We start from the raw sequence: 22,009 nt of genomic DNA, 5'->3' as shown, positions 1-22,009 counted from the left end.
TAAGGAGTGAAATTTAGGTAGCTACTGAGCAGAGGTTGGACTCCCATTTCCATTTGGCTGCAAAAGGAATTCCCTGCACTTAGTAAACAAGCACCTCAGGAAAAGGAATCTGGGGTCATCTGAAAGAATAGTTGCGGGATTACAGCTGCTTTCGTAAGCTACGTTCCCACCCCCAACAGAAGGGGGTCCCTGTGGGACAGAAGCCATTGTAGAATCACAGCCGGAAGAAACCACAAGGCCACCCAGCCCCCTGCCATCCAAAAATGTGCCTCGCAGCTGCCGCCAGCCACGGAATCCCTATGGATCCACCATTGTGAAAGAGCGCTGGCATCCCTCAGCAGTCCTGAGCTGCTCCAGCAGTTTATGGGTGTTGCATGCCACTGTCTTTGCCCAGTTCAATACCAGCCACTCCCTGTTCCAGGGAGGAGAATACTGGCTCCATCCTCACAGCAATCCATTCAAGGTCTATGTCCAAATGTATTTTGGAGCACTGAGCATGGAAACCCAACTTCCGTGGATGGCAGGCATTAACATTCCTTGGTTGGTGGGCCCAGTGGATGGGAGACTCTGAGAGTTGCAGTCCTGCAAAGGAAATACTTTACAAAGCTCCTCTGGAGAAAGCAGCTTCCACAGGGCAACTGGAGTGCTCCGTCTCCCAGTGGTTTCTGCTCACGGCTGATCCTGATCCTGGCTCTGTGCCAGCTTTGTGCCTTTGGGCCAAGATTGGCAAATGTTTGGCCCGCATGGGGGGCAGAAGGACTTCACTGAGGAGCCCTGGATGGAAGAAAGGGGATAAGATTCAGTAAACCTTCACTTCTTGGTCCCGATGTTGCCACCGGCCAGCTGCAACATGACTGGCTGGATGTTGGAAGCGGGAGGAATGTCCAGGCAAAGAGGAGGCATGCTTCTATTTTTAGAGCTGGAGTCACCCACTTCTATATTGGTCTCTTGCCGAGGTCTTCATGGTTGGAGGAGACTGGGAGGTGGTGGGCAGGAACTTGCTCTGAGGCTGGTCTGTTTACAGCCAAACAGCATGGAAGAGGGCCGGAAGGAACTGAGGCCACAGGCCACAGACACCAAAGAGTCCACTGACACGGTCCTGGAGGTTGCAGGGAGGCTCTTCCCGGTTCACAGGTGGGCACTGGCCTGCCACAGCCAGTACTTTGAGGCCATGTTCTTTGGGGGCACCCGGGAGCACACCCAGCGGCACATCTGCATCCAGGGGGTGGAGGCTGAGTCCTTTGGGGCTCTCCTGGACTTCACCCGGACGGGGGTCTTGCCCATCTCCCGCCACAATGTCTCTGCCCTCCTGGAGGCGGCTGACTTCCTCCAGCTGGAAGGGGCCAAGAGGCGCTGCGAGGCCTTTCTGGAGCGGGAGCTCCATGTCTCCAACTGTCTGAGCCTCATGGCCTATGCTCAGCACTTTGCCTGCCCCTGGCTCCACTCCGCCGCCCGCCATGTGGCCCTCACGCATTGGGCTGAGGTGGTGGCCCAGGGGGAGTTGGAGGAGCTCCCCCAAGAAACGCTGGTATCCCTGCTGCGCAGCGATGAGCTCTTTGTGCCCCGGGAGGACCTGGTCTTTGAGGCCGTGACGCGCTGGGTAGCTGCGGACTTTGAGGGGCGTGAAGGGGCCTTCCTGAAGTTGGCAGGCCTGGTGCGTGCGCCCTTTCTCAGCCTCTCCTTCCTCGACCTCCTGGTGAAGAGGAGCCAGCGACCCGGGCAGGACCTCGTGGCCCAGCTGGTGAAGAAGCTGGATGGGCAGCCGCCCCCCAACTGGAGGGGAGCAGCTCAGTCCGCCTGCGCCGGCCGATGCTACGACACCATCTTCGTACTGGCTGGGAAGCATGACCAAGAGCAGCAGGAGCTACTCCAGTTCCAGCCCAAGACGGGTGCCTGGCAGGCTTGCTCTCCTCTCAAGCGCAGGAACCTCACCCAATATGCGGTGGCCGCAGTAGGTAACTCCCCCAGCTAAACCTCCCTACAGGCACTGAGCCCAGAGGAAGCCCCTGCCTTACCCACCGGTCCTGTGGGCATAACTAGGGCTGCTCAGTGTGAGTGGGCTGAGCTCCAGTCTGTACAAGCTCCAGAGCACCTCTCTGTCCCACCAAACTTTTGGAAATGTAAGGCTAAGCCCCTGAGGTGCCACACTCCCAGCACCTGCCCCCCCCCCCAATCCACAGCTGGGCAAAAGGGCTGGATACCTTTGGTCTAACAGTCACTCTGTCGCTACTCTCACAATGTGTCACTCGGGTCCTGGTATTCAAGACATGGGGTTCCCTTTGTCTGTTAGGCATTTTGCCTTCTGGGGTTATGCCCGGACGAAGCAGAGAAGGCAGTTCCTCCTTTTGGCTTTGCGTTCTTGAAGCGCAGCCAGCAATTTCTGCCTGCCTTCACAGAAGGCTCTCAGAGTAGGATGCCATCCCTGCTCATGGGACGCCTCTCTTCCTCCGCAGGCAACTTCCTCTTTGTGACAGGCGGCTATTTCCGGGAGGAGTTTTTCTGGTCCACCGTGGACTGGGTCCTGATCTACAACAGCTGGGAGAACAGCTGGCTGGAAGGGCCAGCCATGAAGAAGGCCCGGAATAGCCACTGCGCCGTTGGGGTGGGCTTCCATCTGTACGTCTTGGGGGGCAGCACCGAGGAGGGTGGCATCATCTCTGACGTGGAGCGCCTGGCCCCCATGGACTCGGCTTGGCAGAGCACCAGCCCCCTGATCCACCCTGTGGAGCGGGCCGCTGCCATCAGCGTGGGGACCCGGGTCTACGTGGTGTGCGGCCTGGACGAGAACGGAGATGTCTGCCAGGCAGTGCAACGGCTGAATGTGGAGACAGACGTCTGGGATGTGGTGTCCCTCTCGCCACTTCCTCGGTGAGCCTTGGCTCCTCAGGGAGTCGGGCGCTGGTGGTCCGTCTGTATGTCAGCCAAAGGGTCTGAGGGCAGGGCAGAGGTCAGTCTGTGCAGAAAAGTAATGAGGGTGGAGAAGCCAAGGCTTCAAAAGAAATCTTGCACGTTGGCTGATGCCTTTTCAATATTCCGATGCTTCTTTAGGTGGGCTCCAAATGTAAATTACATATTACCCAGTTTAAAAAAAAACATACAGTAAAAACAGAATGACCAGGAAGAAGGAATCTGGAAAATGACAAAAGCTTTCAGCAGGATGCAAAATTTGTGGTCACTAGAACAGAAATGAAGCCAAACCTTGTTTCCCTCCAAGGAGCATGAAAGTGGAAGTTGGTTAGCCTGGGGCTTAACAGACCAAAGCCTTCGCTCAGCGGGATTTTGAGCGGAAGGAATGAGCCTCCTGGTGTCTTGGCCTCTTGGAAGCTTTTGGCGCCTCTTTGCCTTTTTGTGGGGCTTCTGCAGAGTCTAGGGCAGGGAAGGTGTCTTGGCTTCCAGCCTAGTGCGGTGATGCTCCTCTCTTTCTCTCTCTCTGCTGTGTCTCCCCAGGTATGACATCTGTGTCACGGCCCTGAATGGTGCCATCTACACTGTCGGAGGGGGCGCCTTTCGCTTTGACGCTGACACGGGCGAGTGGACCCCCGTTGAGGAGGAATTCTTGGCCGGGAAGTTTTTTAAGGGCTGCAGCACGGCCAACGGGCGGATCTACCTCCTGGCACAGAGACAGGGGAACGGGTTCGCTCCCAACATGGTGGTCCTTGACCCTTACCTGGACTTGTGCCAGGAGGTGGACCCCAAGCTACCCTGCCCACTCCCCATTCATGCCATGGCTGTCATTCGGAGATTTGACACCTGGATGTGAGGAACCCATGGAGCCCACTCTGCCAGAGGGGTCCCAGGTTTTGAAGCTGTCTGCTTCCTCTGACTTCCCCAATCTGGAATAAGATGGTGCAACCCACTGCCTCCTTGGCCTGGCACCATCTCAAAAGAGAACCAAGCACCCCCCTGCCCCTGACCAGCTCCAGGCTCTGCAGGGCAAAGACCCTCAATCCAGACGCTTTGGACCCCTCTCTCTCCCCTGCTGAGTTGGCTGTTGGCGGCACAGCTTCCCTGCCCCTTTGACTGAGGAATAGAGAGCTTGCACCAGACAAGAATACTGGCTGCTTTCTACCTCCTGCTTTGAGCAGACACCAGACTTTCCCCTCCCCCCCAAAGAGAAAAAGAGGGTGGGTGTATTGGAGACACCCGCAGGTACATGCACTTTCAATTAAACACAATTTGGAAAGTGCCAAACAGCCTTTTAATTGGCTAAATCCAGAGGTGCTTGGGGAGAGGAAAAGGGAGGAGCTGAGCTACTGGCCTGAGATGGCCCAGGACTGGTGGGTAGAGGTTGCCTGGAACAGGAACGATTTTGTGTCTGGTAGCAGCTGCCTAAGGATCAGCTGGGGGGCTGGGCCCTATTCTTGCCATGAGGGGCACCCCCACTCAAGGAAAAGAATGCTTTGGGGCTCTGCAGCCCATGAGGCCATTGGGGGGGGGGGGGTTGACAAAGAAGGGGAGGCACTGGAAGGCCAACGTCCCAGCCTTCCCATCAGAGGGGCAGCACCTGGAAGCCTGTATTTGCTTCTCCCCAGCTTCTTTCTGTGGGTTTCTGTGGTAGGCTGCCCTTGACCCAGGAGGCTCAATGTAATATTCATGATGACTGATTAGCTCATTCGGAGGAGGAAGAGGAGGACGAGGAGCAAAGCAGGGCAAGCCCTGTGTTGCCTCAGAAAGATGAGAGCGCTGCTTGCAGGGCTGCTGGACATGACCGTATCTGGCCCCTAACCACTGTGGTGGCCAGAAAGGCAACTGTGTCTGCCCACCTGTTTCTGCCTGGTGTGCTGGGTAGACTGCCACTGTGTCCTGAAGGTCCACTGTGGTGTCGACATTTTTGGCCACAGCTGACACCTATGCCCCCTGGGCTCGGCGCTCATCCGCTCAGCTGACGTGGCTCTGAAGAGGGGGACCCCTCACAGCGCCCAGCCAGGTCTCGCAGCTGCAGGTCCTCCCGTGGGGTCCAGGGCCGAGCGTAGCCCCCCCGTGGCAGCAGGATGCGGTTCAGGGTGTGCTCGAAGTTAACATGACGGCGGGCCATCAGGACATACTCGCGCCGCTCGGCAAGTAGGGGACATTCACAGGTGTCGGGAACCCAGACGTACTCCCGGTGGACCAGCGGGTAGCGGTTACGGTAGGTCTGCTTTACCTGCAGGTCATAGCGGGTCTCCTGACCGATATGGCGCTTGGACAGGATCCGGGCCCGGAAAACTGTGTGAAGCCAGAGAGGAAAGCAAAGAGGGGCAGGTTTCAGAGGGGCCGGCTTCTTCTCCTCTGCTTGATGCTATTTTCCTGGTTTTCTTCTCCCTCTGGCACTTGACATGCACCCTGCCATTGTGTTTTCCACACAATGGGTGGATGAGTCAATGGTCAACTGGGAGACCGTGTCTGGGAACTCAAACTCAGTTCTGCCTGCCAGTTACAAGACTGGGAAAGCTCAGGAGGCTCTTCTGCCCTCTTTTTATGACTGAGGGACAGTAACCAGGCTGCCTGGGACTGGAACCCAGAGCCAGATATATTTGCCTTACTCTTGCAGCACTCTAGGTGCCAGAACTACAACTCCCACAAGCCTGCAGGTGGTCAGCATAGCCAAGGGCAAAGGATGCTGGAACCTACACTCTCACCAACATTTGGAGAGCTGTGTGGTTGTTGCCACTCCTGTATGGGATCGAAGTCCAGACTGACTTTACGCAGCTCAGAACCCGTGTCCCAAATGGGCCAAGGCCATCAGAGCTGAATGGCAGCCATGGCCCACTCTTTCCCAGAGGTGTGAAACCAGGACCTTCCGCTTGGCAGTATGGGGTGACTTCTCTGAGCAGAAGGCCTTGCCTCTTGTGCATAACAAGGCTGGGCTCAGTCTCCCAGGGTTGGTCAAAGTTGAAAGGAGGAGAGAAGCCAGCTTCTAGCTGGCAGCTCAGAGGAGCCCCACATGGGACTGGATGCCTGGCCAAACAATGTCTTATAGTAAGAAAATGCCAGTGGGAAAAATTGCCTTGATCTGCAGGAGCTCTGCTGCCTCCCCATGGGCTCCCAAACTCCAATTCCTCACCCAGAAACAGAGGAAAGGAACTTGCCAAAGTCGCTACTGCAATAATGGTGGATGCGCTGGGATTTTCCCTTTGGTGTGTTGCACTTTCCACATCTTCCTGCAACAGAAGAAGTAGAAGAAGGGGGAAGTTACTCCCACAGCGCCACCCTCACCAGCACCGGGTGGCCCTGGGATGAGGGTCTGGCACCCAGAGCTCCAGTGGCTCCTGGTGCTCATTCCTCTGGGAAGTAACTTGCTAAACTTTGGCTGTCACCTCCCTCCTCCCAAACCACCCCCCCCACCCCAATATGGCCAAGGTAGGTTCCTTTCTGCCAACCCCTCTCTCCAGAGCGCAGGGTCTGTGTGGGTCTCTCTGCGTGTTGTGTGTGTGTGTGTTTTGGGGGGAGTCCTGGGGAACTAAAGGGCTGCAACCTGCTGAAAATACGTCATACGTTCAGTATGTGCTTTGTGGAGAAACATCCCAGCCATGCTAATTACGTTTCATGTTGGAGGATTGTCTGCACTTGCCACACTCCTCTTGAATAGCAGGAATTTGGTTTTTTAAAAAACACCCCCAACAACACTGGAGCTCAGAAAATGTTAAACGAGGGGAAATAAATCAATGCAACCCCCCCACCCCCTGTGTCTGCTGGATGGGAGGAGGCCCCAGTGTACCCACCCACTCAGTGTCGCTTCAGATCCACTGCCCCATACAGTGGGGTCTACCTGACAGGAAGGGCGCCCGTGGCAGTGTAGGCGCTGGCTCCAGCTCCTCCTGCAGATACTGCTTGGCCACCTCTTTGGTGCCATGTTGTCCCTGGGGGGTGACTGTTGCCATGTCTTCTGGGAAAGGGAGGGGGCCAGCTGGCACGTCTCCCTCGGCCTCCCTGGTCTGTGGCTGGCGCAAAGGACTGGCATCGCTCTGCATGGGGTGGGAAGGCTCCCTTGGGAGCCAGAACTCATACTCGATGCCTGGGTTGGGTGCCTGGAACAAGACCTGGAATGGAAAGCGCAATGGATCCTACGTTATTTATTGGTTGTGCTCCCATGACAGAGACCCCCAAAGGGTCTACACCACCACCCCACTAGGGTCTCTAATGCTGACATGTATGCATCACAGGGAAGAATAACTATATCCCAGGAGCCTCTCCCAGGCAGGCAAATGCCCCCCACCAGCACACACACACACACACCCCGGTAGTTGCCATTCAGAGGGAGTGTGGTCCTGGACATAGAGCTTGCTTCCAACCACAGACCCCCAGGAATACTCCCTGCTTCCCTCCCTGCAGCCCAGCTCACCATGACAGACAGGTCCTCCTGGGTGGGCCCAGCAGCCTCGAAGCTCTCGTGCACATCAGCCGTGCGAGTGTATTGCACTTTGGTGCCAGCCACTTCGTACACCCCCGGCCAGTCGATGGCCCAGTCCCCATTGATGACATAGCGCTGGTTCGCATTCATCAGAGCTGTTTAGGTAGAAAGCAGGGGGAAGAGATAAAGGGGAACATAAGGACTCAGGCATCTGCCCCTAACACTAAGAGCCCCCCAATTTCATTGCTGTCTCCTGGGTCTCTTTTTCATTTCCTCCGTTTGTGGCTGGGATGTAGGACGGCCTTCTCTGAATGGTAAAGCAACTTCTGCATCTTCTCTGAAATACTTGCTGCTGGGGTGGAGAACTATCACTGCAAGTGGGGGGAGCAGGGACCCTCACAGGATCGAGAAGAGAGGAGCATTATTAAACCAGCAGACTCTGCACCCACCGAGATAGTTGCGGCTGCGATCTGTCACCTTGATGTGGCGCGCTCCTGCCGGGATCCGGGTCACATTCTTGTACCCAAAGAAACCTGCCGAGGGACAGGAGGAGGAGAAGGGTCAAGTGTAGAGGGAGGCAAAGGAGGGGCTGTGGGGCTGGAGGTGCTGAGGAAGAGGAGGAGGAGGGGTTGGGGGTGGCAGTGGGGAGGCAGGGCTGTGCTCTCAATGGGGCACACAGCGGTGGCAGCAGTAGCGTTAGCAGGCACAAAGGGCTCCCTGAGAAGTCCAGTGTGAACTGGGGAGATGCCTTTCCAAAATGTCAGTTATAAATGGGGGCTCCCTGGATTCTGCTCCCCTGTCTACTGGCTGCTCCTACGAAGAGCCAGGCGGGTCCAAAGTCCTCCGCAGGTGTCCTTTCATTCCCCAAGTAGGCCCTGAGCACTGTGCATGCATTTTGTCCAGCATCTCCACACTTGGCTTTCTCTCCTAATCTTTGGCATGGATGAAGGGTGTGAGGGCACAAGGAGGAGGCGGGGGAAAGGAGAAGCCACCCAGATTGGGTTTGCTGCATCAATTTTCCTGTGTGGGGTTTGGCCGATGGTCAGAATAATTTTTTAAAAAATAGGGCCTCCAGATGCAGGTGTGCACCAATCCCACCAGGATTTAGCCATGCCCCCAAATAACTATTACAAGGGGAACAGCAAACAGAGGCCTGCACAACCAGGCTGCAGTTAGAAAATTAAGTTACAAAACCCTCTTGCTTAAAAAACCAGAGACAAGTGTGGTGCTTTGCTGTCCAAGTTGGCGATGCCCATAAGGAAAAAGAATAAACATCCAAAGGCCTGGAGCTGTTGTTTTTCCAGAAGCATTATTCCTATCCCAAAGACTTTGCTAAAACAACATGTGGCTGAGTGGAGCAAAACAAGTGTTCAGAGAGGTTGCCTGGATCATTCCCTGAGTCAGAGCAAAGCCTCTCGGGGCTTCCTGAGAGCTAGAGGCCACAGCCAACCTTCACTTCAAAAGCAGGGGCTCCATGTGGCTGTCTTAACCTCTGGCCATTTATTCTTTCCTTTTTCTCACCCCACTCCACCCATGAATATTCCTGATCCTCCTCGAAAGGTGGGCATCGAGCAAAGTCTGTTCTCACCTGAGAAGATGTGGGTGGGGGGCACCTTAGAGAAGGAGTGGGGGATGCTGGGGTTTGTGGGGGAGAGAAAGAACTATGGTGTGTGAGGGGGAAGGACAGGAAGCGACAAAGCCAAAAGCCAAAGCATTCACCCACGGAGAACGTCAGGTCATTCAATCACCAGAGGTGGGGAACGCTGCCCGGAAGACCTGCTGCACAAAGAGGCATGTCTCGTTCCTGCCGTTGCAAACGCCACAGACATCCACTTGCGCCTCGGAGCCAAGGGTCCCATCGCAGCCCACTCTCTGGCCATGGAGGGAGGGAAAAAGAAATGAAGGGCAGAAGGGACTTCAGCAGAGAGTATCTGGTGAGTGGCCTCGGCCTGTGTGCATGTGCCCACCTGTGTGCCCATGGGACCAATGAAGCCATGGTGCAAGTGCTGGGGAGGAATGAGGGGCAGGGCTCCCGCTTACCTTGCCTCCATCGTGCTAACAGGCACAGTGGGGTTCTCAGAGGCAGTGCCTTCCCAATGCAGCACCAGGGGGTCATTCCACCGCCGAGAAGGAGGGGGAATCCGGCCACCCGTCAGATGTGACTCACCAAGCATCGGCCGCTGATGCACAGGTCTCGCGACTCTGGGCTGCAGCGAGTGCCGTCCAAAACCCGTCCAAAGGTGTAGTAGAAATTGTGCCCCACTGCCAGGCAGTTTAAGTCACAGAGATTGGGAGCTAGCAAGGAAAGGGCATAATGAAATACCTGAAAGAATGACTTAATTGTGCCACCTAAAAATATTAGCGTTCTGGCTTTCATTATAGTTCAAGGCAGCATAAAAACACATTGTAAACTGCTTAGGGAGTGCTATTGCTATTACCAAAAACACACACAAAGCTGAGAAAATTGGAAAAGCAGTGTATAAAAGCCCTGATAAACCAACAAAAGTCCCTAACGACACAAAACCCAAGATGTAAGAACAAAAAACCAAACTGAAGGGTTCTGACAAGGAAAATTTATGTGTGTAAAATGTAACCGATTAAAATATAACCCACTTCCAATTATCAAAAGACACTACTGTGAAGAAATAAGAGATTAAATAAACCTTCAAGTAGAGAAGCCAGTGAAATTTCTAAAAGAGTATAAATACCCCATTAAAAATGTGTCTTTTGGTAATTGGAAGTGGGTTATATTTCAATCGGTTACATTTTACACACATACATTTTCCTTGTCGGAACCTTTCAGTTTGGTTTTTTGTAAAAACCATGACAGACAGCAAAGTAGACTTAAAATTATGAGAGTAAACAGTATGATGTAACACTTGAAGCCCATGGAAGCCAATGGAGAGATTAGTACAGTTGCAGAGGAAGGCTAACAAAGAGGGCAAGGGGGACCCACATTAAGCAAGGCTCCCAAAGTGCACTGGGGGGGATTATTCTGGAGTTCTGGTGCCCAACTTAAGAGTTCAGGTCCAGGGGGTTTGGCTCCCAGCATCTTAGCCAGGCCTCTGAAAGGGTCCTAGAGAGACTCACAGGCCAGGTGAGGAGCAGCAGGAGAGTCACCTGCCATGTGGGGATGGGACACAGTGCCCCTCAGTCAGTCCAGCCAGGAACCACCCATTTCTACAAAGCTCAAAGGTTCAGAAGAGGAATAGAGAAGAAGGCCAAGGCAGCTCACCTCCATGGAAGGGGACCCACTGGTAGGGCGTCTGGCCCCCCAGGACAGACCTCCCGTTGTAGAGGGCACACTGGATGGCGCGGAAGGGCACGGAGCCAGCAGGGCACTCCTGCAAGGCAGAGAGGGGGAGAAGGAAGGGCAGGAATGAGCACAGGTGCTAACAGCACAGAGGGGTGCCAGGCAGGTGGGTTGAGAGAGTGAGGAGAGGACTCACATGGAGGTCACAGGCACGGTACTGCCGGGGCTTCCCTCTGCACGGCTGCTCCTCAGGGAACCTGCTCCCAAACAAAGACAGGTCAGAGCTCAAGTTTGGGTGGCAAAAGTTTAGTCTGCCATTGGTCAGTAGCTGGAAGGAGCCCAGTGGCCACCTCAGCAAAGCTGCCCAGGCATAGCACCCTTAAGCAATGAGGCTCTATCCAGCCATTACCACAGGCATACTGAAAGAGATGGGGGATCTCCTTCCCATGTGTTTGTCTGAGCCCCCTCCAAAGCTCCTACTGAGCCATCCCTCCCTCTTGTGGGCTCACGGCCAAGAAGGCGCATCAGCCAAGAGAAGGCACATCATCTGGCCCAAGAGCTCCAGCATCACCCCCAGCTCTGGAAGAGGTAGTGGCAGTGTGGCCCAGGTGTGTTTGCCACAGCCCACGTACCAGGCACCACAGTCATTCCTGGGCTTCCCCATCATGCAGCCCATCCATGAGGTGAAGATACACACACAGAGATCCAAGGAGTGCTCACCGGATGCACCTCCTGGTTCGGAAGGAGGCACCATCTCCGCAGGTGCTGGAACAGGCGCTCCATCCGCCCCAGTGGGTCCAGGCTCCCTCACTGGACGGCTGTGGCTGCTTTGGGGCTGGGCTGAATCCCGGCGTCCTGGGGTCTGTCCCCTACTTAAGGAAAAACAGCAGAGTCATGACTCCCATGTATCCAGTTGACCTTTGGCTGACTTTGCAGTTTTCATCTGCTTTACAGCACTTGCCTCTCCTGGGTCTTTCCAAACTGGGGACTGAAGGCAGGGCCAGCTCTCAGGCCAAAGCTTACTATGGGTGGCACCGATTAAGAACAGCACCTCTTCCCCCAACATCTATGGGGCATTGAGGGGGGTAGACTGCAGAGAAAACCATTCCCTCTCTCCCACAACCCTCTGGGCCAAAATGGGGACTAAAGAGACTGAGAGCCTTCTGTGGACAAGCTGCCCTCCACTCATAATCTGGACCATAGGTGCCACCCTGGCAAGGCTCTGTTCTGCCTCTCGGAGGGCTGTCAAATAACTTGGACAGATGGATGGTTGGATGGATTGATGGACAGAGGCCTCTTGCATGGCACAATGATGGCACTTGCATGACCCAGGAACTGCCAAGGCTCAATCCTATAGAATCCAGAGATTTTAAATTTAGGGAGGAGAGTCTCTAGAGAGAGCTGTGGTGCCCCCCAAACTACAAATCCCAAGGTCCCACAGGGTGATGCAGCCATAGCAGGGCAAGGGGTACCCACATGATGCCACTGTCAAGCCTGAGAGCCATTCCTGCCCCGACTGCAGCCGTGGGGGGGGGGGGGGGGGCGAATGTTGAGAGAGAGGGCCTGGCCCTTTCCTCCTCCATTGGCACAGATGGTTTTCATTGCCAGGAGGGCTCTCCTCCCCAGCACTGGTTCTGGGGGAGTTTGGCATTTCTGTCATGCTGCCAAACCCCCATGAGCCCTAATCGCTTTGTGTGATGGAGAGAGTTTGGTCACTTGAGTTTGGGGAGGGGAGTGGGCAAGTGGACTGAAAACTGGGGCCCCCGGGGGCCTCTCGGCCCTCCCTCCATTCTCCAATGGAGAAGGAGGTGGCCCTGAGGGGCGAGGGGCTTTGGTTCCCCCCCACCTTTCACCCCCTACTCCCACCCACCATTGCCTTTTACCATTAGCACCCCTAACTCTCTGTTTTCTGTCTTTACCATTCCTCTTATTAAATCCCGGAGAATCTTTCTCACATCTGCTTTATTTCTTGCCAGTCATTTGGAACAGAGTTTCCTGCCTGGATAGAGGCAGCCGCTGACCGGTGTGTAGGCCCCCTCTTCCCCCAGTTTCTCAATCTGTGGGGAAATAGGGAGGCAGGACGTAGAAAACCTTCACTGCCACTGGTCATGTATGGGTTGGAGGGAAGGACCCCCGCATTTGGCCTGGGAAGGATCTGTCTTTGTTTACACAGAAAAGGTCAAAAGAATTAAATATTTATCGCTGGACCAAGCAAAGGCTCCCAACAAGGGAGACACATCCAGATTCTGTGGGAAATGGCTGTGATGGTGCTGGTATGTGTGCATGTGCCTTCAAGTGTCCACTTCTGGCACCCCTAGGAATTTCACAGGGCTTTCTTAGGCAAGGAGTCCTCAGAGGTGGTTCTCCCAGTTCCTTCTTCTGAGCCTCTGGCGCCTGGTTTCCCTGAGGGTATCCCCTCCAATCACTAAGCAGCTTCCAAGATCAGATGGGATCTGGGGCCAAAAGGAACCATTGCTGCCGCTGAAGCCAAAATGGGCCCAGACTGTGCAAGGGACTAATCGGTCCCACATGCGGCCAGCCATTCCTGACAAAAGAGTAGAGTGTGGGAAAGGAGCCGCTCTTGCCTGTCTGGATCAGGAAGGCTCCAGCCCATACAAGATCCCCCCAGGCCTCTGCTCCAGCCTCCATGTTGCCCCCGTGCCCCTTTGGAGGCTCTGATGGTCAGAAGAGGAGTCCGTGAAGGTCTCCTGTGAGGCACCAAAGTGGTGCATTGACCTCTCCTTCTCAACATCTGATCAATGAATGAGACAAACTCGGTTCTAAAGCTCCTGAGAGGATCCTCCTTGGGCCTGGTCTCCCTCCACTCTCCTTCCTCCCACTTTAAGCTGGGCATAAAGCTTGAGCTGAGCCAGGATAGCCTGGGCTTGGGTAAAGGGCACCCTCCCGCCGGGCAGCAGTCATGGACTACTCAAGAGGCAGAGCGAGGTTGCCCCACACGCCATCCTCTCCTCATTAAGGGAGGAACCAGTGCTGAAGGCACTCCGTGCGCTCCCTGACGCACAAACAAACGCTCCCAGGAATCCCGCTGAGTCCAGAGGGAACGCATTCCTCCCATACGCACCCCACCCCAGGGCTTGGTGGAGGCGGCTCCTGCCATCTCCCCACATCAACTGTTGGGTTTAATGAACTTCTGCTGAAGTAGAGCATAAACAGAGAGGCAGAAGGGTCAGTGACTGCCAGACTGGGAGCTGAGCAACCGGAGGATGACCGCTGCCCTGCCAGGGGAGAAAGGCAGCAGGCTGGGTCTGGGGGGGGAGCAAACTTGGGGCGCTGTGGAGGGAGGAGATGGTTCTGGAGGTTGCCAACCACACCCCAGGAGGTGATCCATGGTGGAAGAGGAAGGCCAGTAGTAGTAGGTTTCCCCACAACTCCCACTGCAGTGCTCAGTACCCAAGATGGGCTCCAGAGCATGGGGGATAAATGCGGGGCACTGGGGAGTCTTTCTGTGAACCCACAGCAAGGGGAGGCAGGCACTGGGCAAGAGAGGAGCCAGTAGGTCTGTGGAAAGAAAACAACTCTCGTCTGCAGCCAAAACTCTCAGGCAATGCTTGGCCCAACTTCGGAGCAGAATGGAAAATGCCTTTGGGGGCTGACCTGCCTTTGGCTCTTGACATTTTCCATTTTAACTGCATTAAAATCAGTTATCTCTTCAAAACTCTTTGTTTGCTGGCTGATGTTTGACACGTGTTCTGAGGGCCTGGCAGCCACCCCCAGAGACATCTTTCCAGGCCCCCTGGACCCTCTGCTGGTTTTCTCCCCTCTGTTCTGCCCAGAATATTTTTTCCCTTGAGCAAGAGATCAGAGTCACTGGGAGCAGCAGGCAAGAGGCCAAGTGGGCACCCATAATCAACTTGCCAATAACTGGCCAGTGCCAATCCAAGCTCTCCCCAAGCATCTTCTTCCCATAAATTCAAAACAGAGCATCTGCCCAGTTTCCCTCTTGGCCTCCTGTTAGACCTACCTGAGCGGTGCAGGTGACAGTCAGCCAGGCCATGATCAGGAGGTGCCAGGAGGATGAGACAGGCCTGAGGAGAAAGAGAATGTGAGATCGCCCTGGGCGCGGGCAGGGGGGTGAAGGTGGGAGGTGTAAGCCCTCTTGCACTTCAAATCAAAGTTTAAATTCCCGGTCCAGCCTCTTAGTAGCTAATGGAGCCCCCTCTCCGCCCCACAGAAAGAGCTGGGAGGGCAGGAGACAAAGGAGAAGGACATACTTGGGATAGCTTGGCACAGGAGCAAGGCGAGGGGTTTAAGGCTGGCTCTGGGCATCTGCTGCCCACAAACCCTCTAGATGCCACTCTAAGGAAGCCAGAGCCACACACATTCAGGAACTGCTCAATTCCTCCCTTGGGCCAGATTAACAGCCACGAAAGAAAGGAAAGCAGGCCATTAAAACACAACACCCAGCTAATGCCACAAAGTCAAACAGAGGCACCTAGAGGCCACCGTAAGAGAAGCCAAGATCAAGCAAAAAAGCATTTGCAGGCTAAGGAAATCTTGTGTAACAAACAAGGCAGTACATAGAGCCCGCGTCCCCAACCCTTCCAGGTAGGCTGGGGTCAGAGGATGCGAACAGCCCAAGGCCAGGTGGCCGAGTGGGGATATCAGTCAGGCTCCCCACCTTCAGGGGTCAGCCCCCCAAAGAGCATGTACTGGGCATCCTCCACTGGAGGCTGTGAAGTGGGGTGCTCCCCTTTGAAGAGGGCCCAGTCTGAGCTAGCTAGTAGAGAGGAGGAGGGAACGAAAGGTGCCGGGCCCCAGAGATGTCGGCATACACTCTATCTCTCTCTCCCCCTCTCTCTCTTCCGGCACACCTGGAGACAACAGAAAGTGCTCCAGGCTGCAAGTGGGACACACTGGTGGGGTTGGGGGAAACGCGCCTGAGAGACATCAATGGGTCCCAGAGGGAGGGGGGTTATACAAAACAAGTGGGGAAGGAGACCCCTTCCTGACCCTCCTGCTTCTGCCCCAGGGCCCTGATGGAGTGGCCAGGCATGGGACCTCTGGGCCAGTCTACTCAAAACCCAGAGCAAGTGAAGTTACATTTCTAAGGATTCAAGCTGAGGCTGTAATGAGGGGCATAAGCACGTCATATCTCTTCTTCTCATGAGTAACCTTGACAGGCTGTGCCCCTAACCTTGTGGAAGCAGGAAACGGGCTTCTGAAGCCCATCTGAAAACAGGGGAGTTAAAAAGGTGCTTCCACAGGGTTTCTGGCCTGATTCTCAGAGGAGATGGGCAGTCAGGAGACCCCAGAAGTAAGCATGAAAGAACCACAATGTGGATTTCCAAGTCTCTGGGGGAGAAAGAAACAGAGATAGAGAGAGAGAAGGAGAAAAGGGCAAGATGGGCTCAGATCCAAAGCTTGCTCCTGTTCTGTGCCTCAGTTTCCCACAGCACACTGTTGGAGGAACTTCCACTCTCTCGCCTGATGCACAAACCAACCAGCCCTGAAGCCAAAGGAAGAGGCGCTTTCTACTTACCAGGCGCTCCTGGGGGTGTTGCAAGCAGTCCATTCCTGGCCCAGGCCTCGCAGGGACCCCCACCTCCAAACCTCAGAATCAGGGAGACCCTCTGGGGCCACAACTGTGGTCCTCCCTCTCCCCTTCCACATCTCCACGACGCTTTAGGGTCCCTCTGGCTACTCCCCAAAAGGAGGTGAACCTCAGAGGGGTTGGTCTGAGGGGGATCAGAGCTGAGCCCTCGCTCGGAGGCTACTACCGCCAGATCCTGTCCACATAGCCTCCCCCATGCTCCTTCCACAGCTGCTCTGGAGGTTGTTCCATCCAGCTTGGACAGCGTCCCATGGGTGGCGGCAGCGGCGGAGGGTGGGGGGGTTGCATGTCGGGAGGGAGGGAAGGGTGGAGAAGCATCTCTCTCCCATGCACTGTCTTTTCCTGAAAATGCTCAGTTAGACTCTGATGTTATGAATATTCACCCAGAAAGGTGTGGGTAGATACGGCTCCAGCATTAACCCTTCCCCACCACTCAGAGAGAGAGAGAGAGAGAGAGAACCTCTGGGACTCAGAGTGGCTAAAAATAGCCACTTGTTATTAACTTTTAATTTTCCGTGTTGTGCGGGGAGGAATCTGGAAGAGGAGGGCATCACAAGAAAGCAAGAGTGGCAAGAGATAGCACCTCCCCCCTCCAATGATTTCACATTATTGTCTGAACTTCCCAGAAGGTGAAGCTCTGAGAGGATTAACACTGACTCCTGCTGGGGTCTCTTGCCTCATTTTCCAGGCCACGTGCCAGACACACGCAGAGGAAAGAGAGACTAAAAATAAGTGCCTACTGGGGTGTCTGAGGCATTTTGGAGGGAAAGGGGGGGCCGGTGGAAAGGGCCGGGGTGTCAGAGCAATGCAGGTTTAACTGCAGCATCACGAAGAGGCTGACACTGGAGGACGGAGTAAGTCAGGGATCCTGAAGTTGGCAACCGTGGGGGGGGGACATGTGGGACCTTTGCCACATGGTTCTTGGGCCATGGAAGCAGAGGAACAGTTGCAAGAAAGTGTTATGGGGGAGAAGCACCTCGAGGGGCAGTCAGGCACTCAAAGATGAGCTGAAATTCTGGGAAAGAGTCTCTCTCTTCCAAGGAAATCCAGTTTCTGCTTGTTAGGAAAAGAAGCTGGATTTGATTTTCAGTCTTATGTCTCCCATCGTGGTAGCCGGATTCAAGCGAAAACAAAGATGCCTGGTCCAAAAAATGGTTTGTTTCTGTCCCTACTTCCCCCAGCCTCCATTATCCGTTTTTTTTGCATGTGGGCAAACATCCGTTTGGGTGGCATGAGAATTGATGGAGAGACCTATAAGGCCAGAGGGAGGAGAGGGACCCACAGTGTCCTTCAAAGGGCTCCAGCGAGGAAGAGCCCAAGAACAGCAGCTCCCTCTTCTTGTGGGAAGTGGCAACAAAGGAGTTTCTGCTGAGACAGGAGAGCCTTGCCAGGCATAGGAAGGTGGCAACTGCTCAGGTGGAAGGCAGGCAGGCAGGAGTTTAGAGAGGTGGCCACAGTGCTCCTCTTCCTATGTTCCTGCGCTGGCCCACATGGCAGACGGTCACCAAACAGGCAGCGGGAGGCAAGGGAAGACCCCCCCTTCTTAAAGTTTTTAAAGCTCACCCTGTTGTAGTGCGTGACTTGGCCAAAGCTGAGAAATGTTACACAAGGCTGGCTTCACAAGAAGCATTCCCAGACAATCCAGAAGTTGTTTGTTTTGTTAAACTCTGCCCTACGGCTGCTCTCTTCTTTTCTGTTTAATGCTGTCTATCCACTCATGTGGGCCTATGGACTCCAAGGGCATCCCTGCAACTCTAGCCCCATTGGGCCACCTAAGACTCCCTTAACAATAAAACCCAACAAAGGTCCCAGAGCACCAGCAGAGGAGCCTGCCTCCCCTCCAGAGATTTCTTTGGGGTTCCAAGTCTCCTGGAACACCAGATTTTCCTGGGGACCAATGCAGCTGGTGCAGCAGGAGACACTCAGAGGCACATGCGTGAACACCCCCAATGTTACGGCCTCCATGCAGAGCAAGTAAAACCCTCCAGGTAGGAAGCACCAGAGTGGCTGCTGTGGGAGGGAGAGAGAGGCTCAGCCGGTGGAGTCCCCCTGGAAGCCTTCAATGAAAAGCATATCTGACTCCCGCCCCCCCCCTCAGAGGTCCACAGTAAGCAGCTGAGATGATTCTTCACATTTAGTTTGCTGTGGTCTAGCCCAGTTTGCTTTGTTAGGGCAAAGGCACCCCTCTGCCTGCAGAGGAGGCGAGTCCCCTCTGCCCTCTTCTCTCTTGCGTGGCCTGGCCCAGCTGACAGGGTTGAGGTTGGAAGCTAAAAGAGTCCTCTGCTCTTGTCAGAAAGAAGGGTGGGGTAAACGTGACAGGCTTCACACTGCCGAGCTGTTAACGGTTCCACACTGAACCACTTAAGAGTGTGCCGAAGACAACTGTATTTTGACCCTGGACAGAATTAAGCAGCAGGAAAAAAAACCTTGTGGGTTGGGGTGAGACATGAAAACACAACACTCATTTTAACTACAGAAAACTGGGTTTCCTTTTTCTTTCCTAGAACATAGAACACCATCTAAAAAGCAGTCCTTTACTATTTCTTCCAACTTTTTAAAAAGTGTTCATGATAACAAAACTTAAGATATCCAAATAATTTTTAAAAAATCTTTTTTGGGGGGGGGTCAGGCTGCTCACAAAGTAACACTGGACCTTTAGATGTACTTACTAGGAAGAGGGTCCTAGAAAATCAGCAAGAGGACATTCTCGAGTCAAGAGTCAAAAGCAGAGGAGCCGAACTGAATACTCGTTCTGCTCTATTCTCTGCAAAGAGAAAACAAAGATCCTTCAATTAACATAAGTTTTGCAGGAGCTGAGCTGCAGCCCTCCAACCTTTTTGGGAAGCTGGATTTTCTTCTGGTCAACTAAGGCAACAAAGCCTATGTTTTGCAAGTTGAGAGTCTAGATCAAACCAGACTGGCTTGCAAGGATCCTAAAATGCACGCCCTCATTTTGGCCACAGCCCAGCATCAAGTGGGACTTTCAAGAGAAGAACAAGATCTGGGGATGGGGAGGGGTGTTTATTTTAGGCTCCAGCACACAAGGTAAAATATTGTCACTTTTTGGATCAAATTTGAAAATGGCATCTAAAATATCTATATATCTATACATAACCCAGATTTATGGGTCTCTTCTGCTCCTGGCCCACCAAACAGAAGACCTCCTGGCAAGGTGTCTGTCTGTCTGCCTCTCTCTCCTCAATTCTCACCCCTCTCTGTGGCTCTCCTTCTCGCAAGGCTTGGGTCAGAAAAACAAAACCCACCACCAGCCAAAAGGCTGTGCCATTATTTAGGGAAACGATGACAGCAGAGATGGCTGCCTGTGTGTGTTTGAGTGTTTGTTCTAGTCCCTCACAAAAGGCTGCAGGAACTGACACAACAGCTGCCAGGTGCTATAACATTGGGTTTTTTGCCCATGACAAGAAGGATGAAAGGAAGAAGGGAGTGGTGACATTGGTCCCAGTGCATGATGGGGAACGGCCAAGGGTCCGCCAGAAGGACCCACAGCAACCGGGAAAAAGCCAGTACCAGAAACGCGGGGTGGCGGTGCTGGGACTGGGGAGCTGCCATGGCCTTTAAGGAAGAAGAGAGGCAGCCTGACTGCTGGGAGTCACTTTCCTGAGCCGCTTTCCTGGAGTGTCCAAGGATAGCGTCAGACCCAGCTGGTCCCAATTTAGGGCTGGGAGCAGAGTGGAGAACCGAGACAGATGTTCTCCTGCTGGGAATCTGCCGCTGTGGGAAGGGCCTCCACTCACCTTGCTCTCTGGGCAGGGATCCTGCTGTCCAGACAATGTGTGTGTATGTGTGTGGGGGGAAAGCCAGGCAAAATGGGTCAGAGAGGGGCTGGCGTCTCAGCTGCCCCCAACAACCACATCTTTCAACAACCATCTCTTTTATTGGAAGGGCAGAGAGCCCGCCGGCCGTAGAAGAGGCAAGGGGAACTGACTGGCTGCCTCTAATGCCCCAGTAAGCCAAGAGGTAGTGAGCAAAGCAACTGCAGAGACTCTGGGGCCATTGGCCCCGCTCTTATTTCTGTGAAGAACTGTTGCTGTTGTGCCTCTGAAAAGTAGGCCTGAATGGAGGGGAACCTAGAGGTCTCTGGAGAGGTCAGGGGATCCTCTCTTCGTGGCCCTGGCATCCCACCCCTCCATGAGCTAGGCAGGGGTTTGTGTGGCTGCACCAGGCCAGGAACACAACTGATGGGTACCACAAGCCATGCTTCGAGGGATGCTCGCAATGTCCAGCATCCCTCCTTTGTGCCAGGAGGCTGTCCACTGGCCTTCTCAAAGGCAAGGCACCCGCTCTGCCGCCACTGGCCCTACCTCGGTGGTCCTCAGGCAGAGAAAAGGAGGGAGTGTGGCCCCTGAACCCGTGGCCAAGACACACCTCTCTGGCTTTAGGGTGCGGAGTGGCCTCTGAGGGCACCGTGCCACTCTCCGGCTGGCCTGCACTTGACCAGGGCCTTCTTGGGGGCCGCTCTCTGGGAGCCATGGGACTCCCTGCCACGTGAGGCTCCTGCTGCCTTGGTGGGAGGTTCAAGGAGAGTCGTGGATGGCGCTTGGTGGAGATGGGGCTCACATGCCCCTGGAGGACCAGGCCCTGTGGGTGCAGACCATGACCCGGCTTTGACTATCGGCTGCCAGGCCTCAGGCAGAGGAGTGGGCGGGTGGGCACTGCCCTCTGACCCCTGACCCTACACCCTCGGAGCAGATGTGGAGGAGGACTCTGCAGGCGGGTGCCGGAGCCAGGGAAGGGGTCTTGGGCCCTGCAGAGGCAGTTGGACTACATGCCCCAGCATCCTGCCTGAGCCAGCCTAGAGCCAAGGGCGCAGAGTGATGGGAAGTGCAGTTGCCCAGCGCCTGGAGCCCCCTTTGCCCAGCTGCCAAGGTTAAGCTCTGGACTCCCAGAAGCCCCCGCGGCTCAAGGGCTGGAGGGAGGCAGGGAGGGGCCCAGTCCTGAGGGGAAGCCCCTCATTGGCCCCTCAGACCCACAGGCACAGGACGGAAGAGCGGGGAGCGGCGCCCCTCGTGGCCCAGCGGCGCCTCGCAGCCTCAGCAGCCACCGAGCCAGCGAAAGGGGAGGAGCGGTCCCTCCCTCTCTCCTTCCCTACCTCGCGGGGGCGCGCGTGACGCTGGGCCTGCGCGCTCGCTCCCGCTGGCGCCGGAGTGGGCGGGGCTTCCCTTCCTCTGTCTGTCTCGCTGTCTCTCTCTCTCGGGGGCCCTTGGAGAGCGGCTGAAAGGAAGAGGCGCCGAGGCCAGAGAGCGAGGCGGACATCGCTCCAACTCCCTCTTTCACTTTTTTGGAGGAGGGGGGGGCCGCTCTCTGGGGGCCAGGGTGGGGGGGGCGGGGCGGCGCCCCGGAAGCGGTTCTGCTCTGACCCCGCTGGGCCCCCGAAGCCCCCCCCTCTCCTACTGCTGCCCCTCCCTCGCCCCCCCCCCCCAGGGGGACCCCCGGGGCCCTGCTTGCTTCTCTCCCAGTACCTCCTCCTCCAGGGGCCCCATCGCCCCCTCCCTCCCTCCTTCTGCTGCCCTTCCCTAGCTCTCCCCTCCTCCTCCCAGGGGGCCCCAGGGCCCCTGCCTGCCTCCCCTCCTCCTGGGACCCCATTGCCCCCTCCCTCCCTTTGCTGCCCCTCTTTCGCCCTCCCCTCCCAGGGGGAACCCAAGACCCCTGCCTGCTTCTCTTCCAGTTTCTCCTCCTCCAGGGGCCCCATCGCCCGCCCCCTCCCTCCCTCCCTCGTCCCAGGGGACACCAGGGCCCCTGCCTGCCTCCCCTCCTCCTGGTGCCCCATTTCCCCCTCCCTCCCTCCCCTTGCTGCCCCTCCCTCGCCCTCCTCTTGGTACCCCAGGGCCCCTGC

General features: G+C 55.4%; 2 protein-coding genes across 7 annotated transcripts; one reads left to right on the top strand and one right to left on the bottom strand.

Annotated features, from left to right (window-relative positions):
- Window positions 1–978: 978 nt before the first annotated feature.
- LOC121937166 (kelch-like protein 21) lies at window positions 979–3,760 on the top strand. Of its 2 annotated transcripts, XM_042480104.1 has the most exons (3): window positions 979–1,955; window positions 2,454–2,868; window positions 3,448–3,760. In XM_042480104.1, exons 1-3 carry the CDS (start codon window positions 1,034–1,036, stop codon window positions 3,758–3,760), a joined length of 1,650 nt encoding a protein of 549 aa, XP_042336038.1. In that variant the 5' UTR covers window positions 979–1,033. The 2 variants fall into 2 exon arrangements, with proteins under 2 accessions (XP_042336038.1, XP_042336039.1); XM_042480105.1 differs by lacking the exon at window positions 3,448–3,760 and having other exon boundaries at window positions 2,454–2,872.
- Window positions 3,761–4,417: 657 nt separating this feature from the next.
- On the bottom strand, window positions 4,418–21,473 carry ADAMTSL5 (ADAMTS like 5). 5 transcript variants are annotated; one of them, XM_042480102.1, is made up of 13 exons: window positions 20,542–21,473; window positions 18,825–18,919; window positions 14,566–14,629; window positions 11,304–11,452; window positions 10,780–10,840; window positions 10,566–10,674; window positions 9,498–9,625; window positions 9,079–9,202; window positions 7,780–7,866; window positions 7,322–7,485; window positions 6,749–7,019; window positions 6,069–6,140; window positions 4,418–5,205 (listed from the first exon to the last, which is right to left on the bottom strand). In XM_042480102.1, the coding sequence occupies exons 3-13, from the start codon at window positions 14,596–14,598 to the stop codon at window positions 4,871–4,873; spliced, it is 1,533 nt and encodes a 510-aa protein (XP_042336036.1). In that variant the 5' UTR covers window positions 14,599–14,629; window positions 18,825–18,919; window positions 20,542–21,473; the 3' UTR covers window positions 4,418–4,870. The 5 variants fall into 5 exon arrangements, with proteins under 5 accessions (XP_042336036.1, XP_042336037.1, XP_042336035.1 ...); XM_042480103.1 differs by lacking the exon at window positions 20,542–21,473 and adding an exon at window positions 19,911–20,467; XM_042480101.1 differs by lacking the exon at window positions 20,542–21,473 and having other exon boundaries at window positions 18,825–20,467.
- Between the last annotated feature and the right edge of the window lie 536 nt (window positions 21,474–22,009).

This window comes from Sceloporus undulatus, chromosome 7, assembly GCF_019175285.1.
Source record: "Sceloporus undulatus isolate JIND9_A2432 ecotype Alabama chromosome 7, SceUnd_v1.1, whole genome shotgun sequence".
Taxonomy (NCBI): Eukaryota; Metazoa; Chordata; class Lepidosauria; order Squamata; family Phrynosomatidae; genus Sceloporus; species Sceloporus undulatus.
The sequence above is the reverse complement of the archived record's forward strand: the minus strand, read 5'-3'. Positions and strand labels throughout refer to the sequence as shown.

Coding starts and splice junctions, on each gene's coding strand:
- LOC121937166 (XM_042480104.1), top strand. CDS start 1,034: ATGGAAGAGGGCCGGAAGGAACTGAGGCCACAGGCCACAGACACCAAA. Junction 1,956..2,453: donor ATATGCGGTGGCCGCAGTAG/GTAACTCCCCCA, acceptor CTTCCTCCGCAG/GCAACTTCCTCTTTGTGACA. Junction 2,869..3,447: donor TCCCTCTCGCCACTTCCTCG/GTGAGCCTTGGC, acceptor GTGTCTCCCCAG/GTATGACATCTGTGTCACGG.
- ADAMTSL5 (XM_042480099.1), bottom strand. CDS start 16,214: ATGTGGAAGGGGAGAGGGAGGACCACAGTTGTGGCCCCAGAGGGTCTC. Junction 6,141..6,748: donor ACGGGCGCCCTTCCTGTCAG/GTAGACCCCACT, acceptor CTTCTGTTGCAG/GAAGATGTGGAAAGTGCAAC. Junction 5,206..6,068: donor TTATTGCAGTAGCGACTTTG/GCAAGTTCCTTT, acceptor GGCTTCACACAG/TTTTCCGGGCCCGGATCCTG.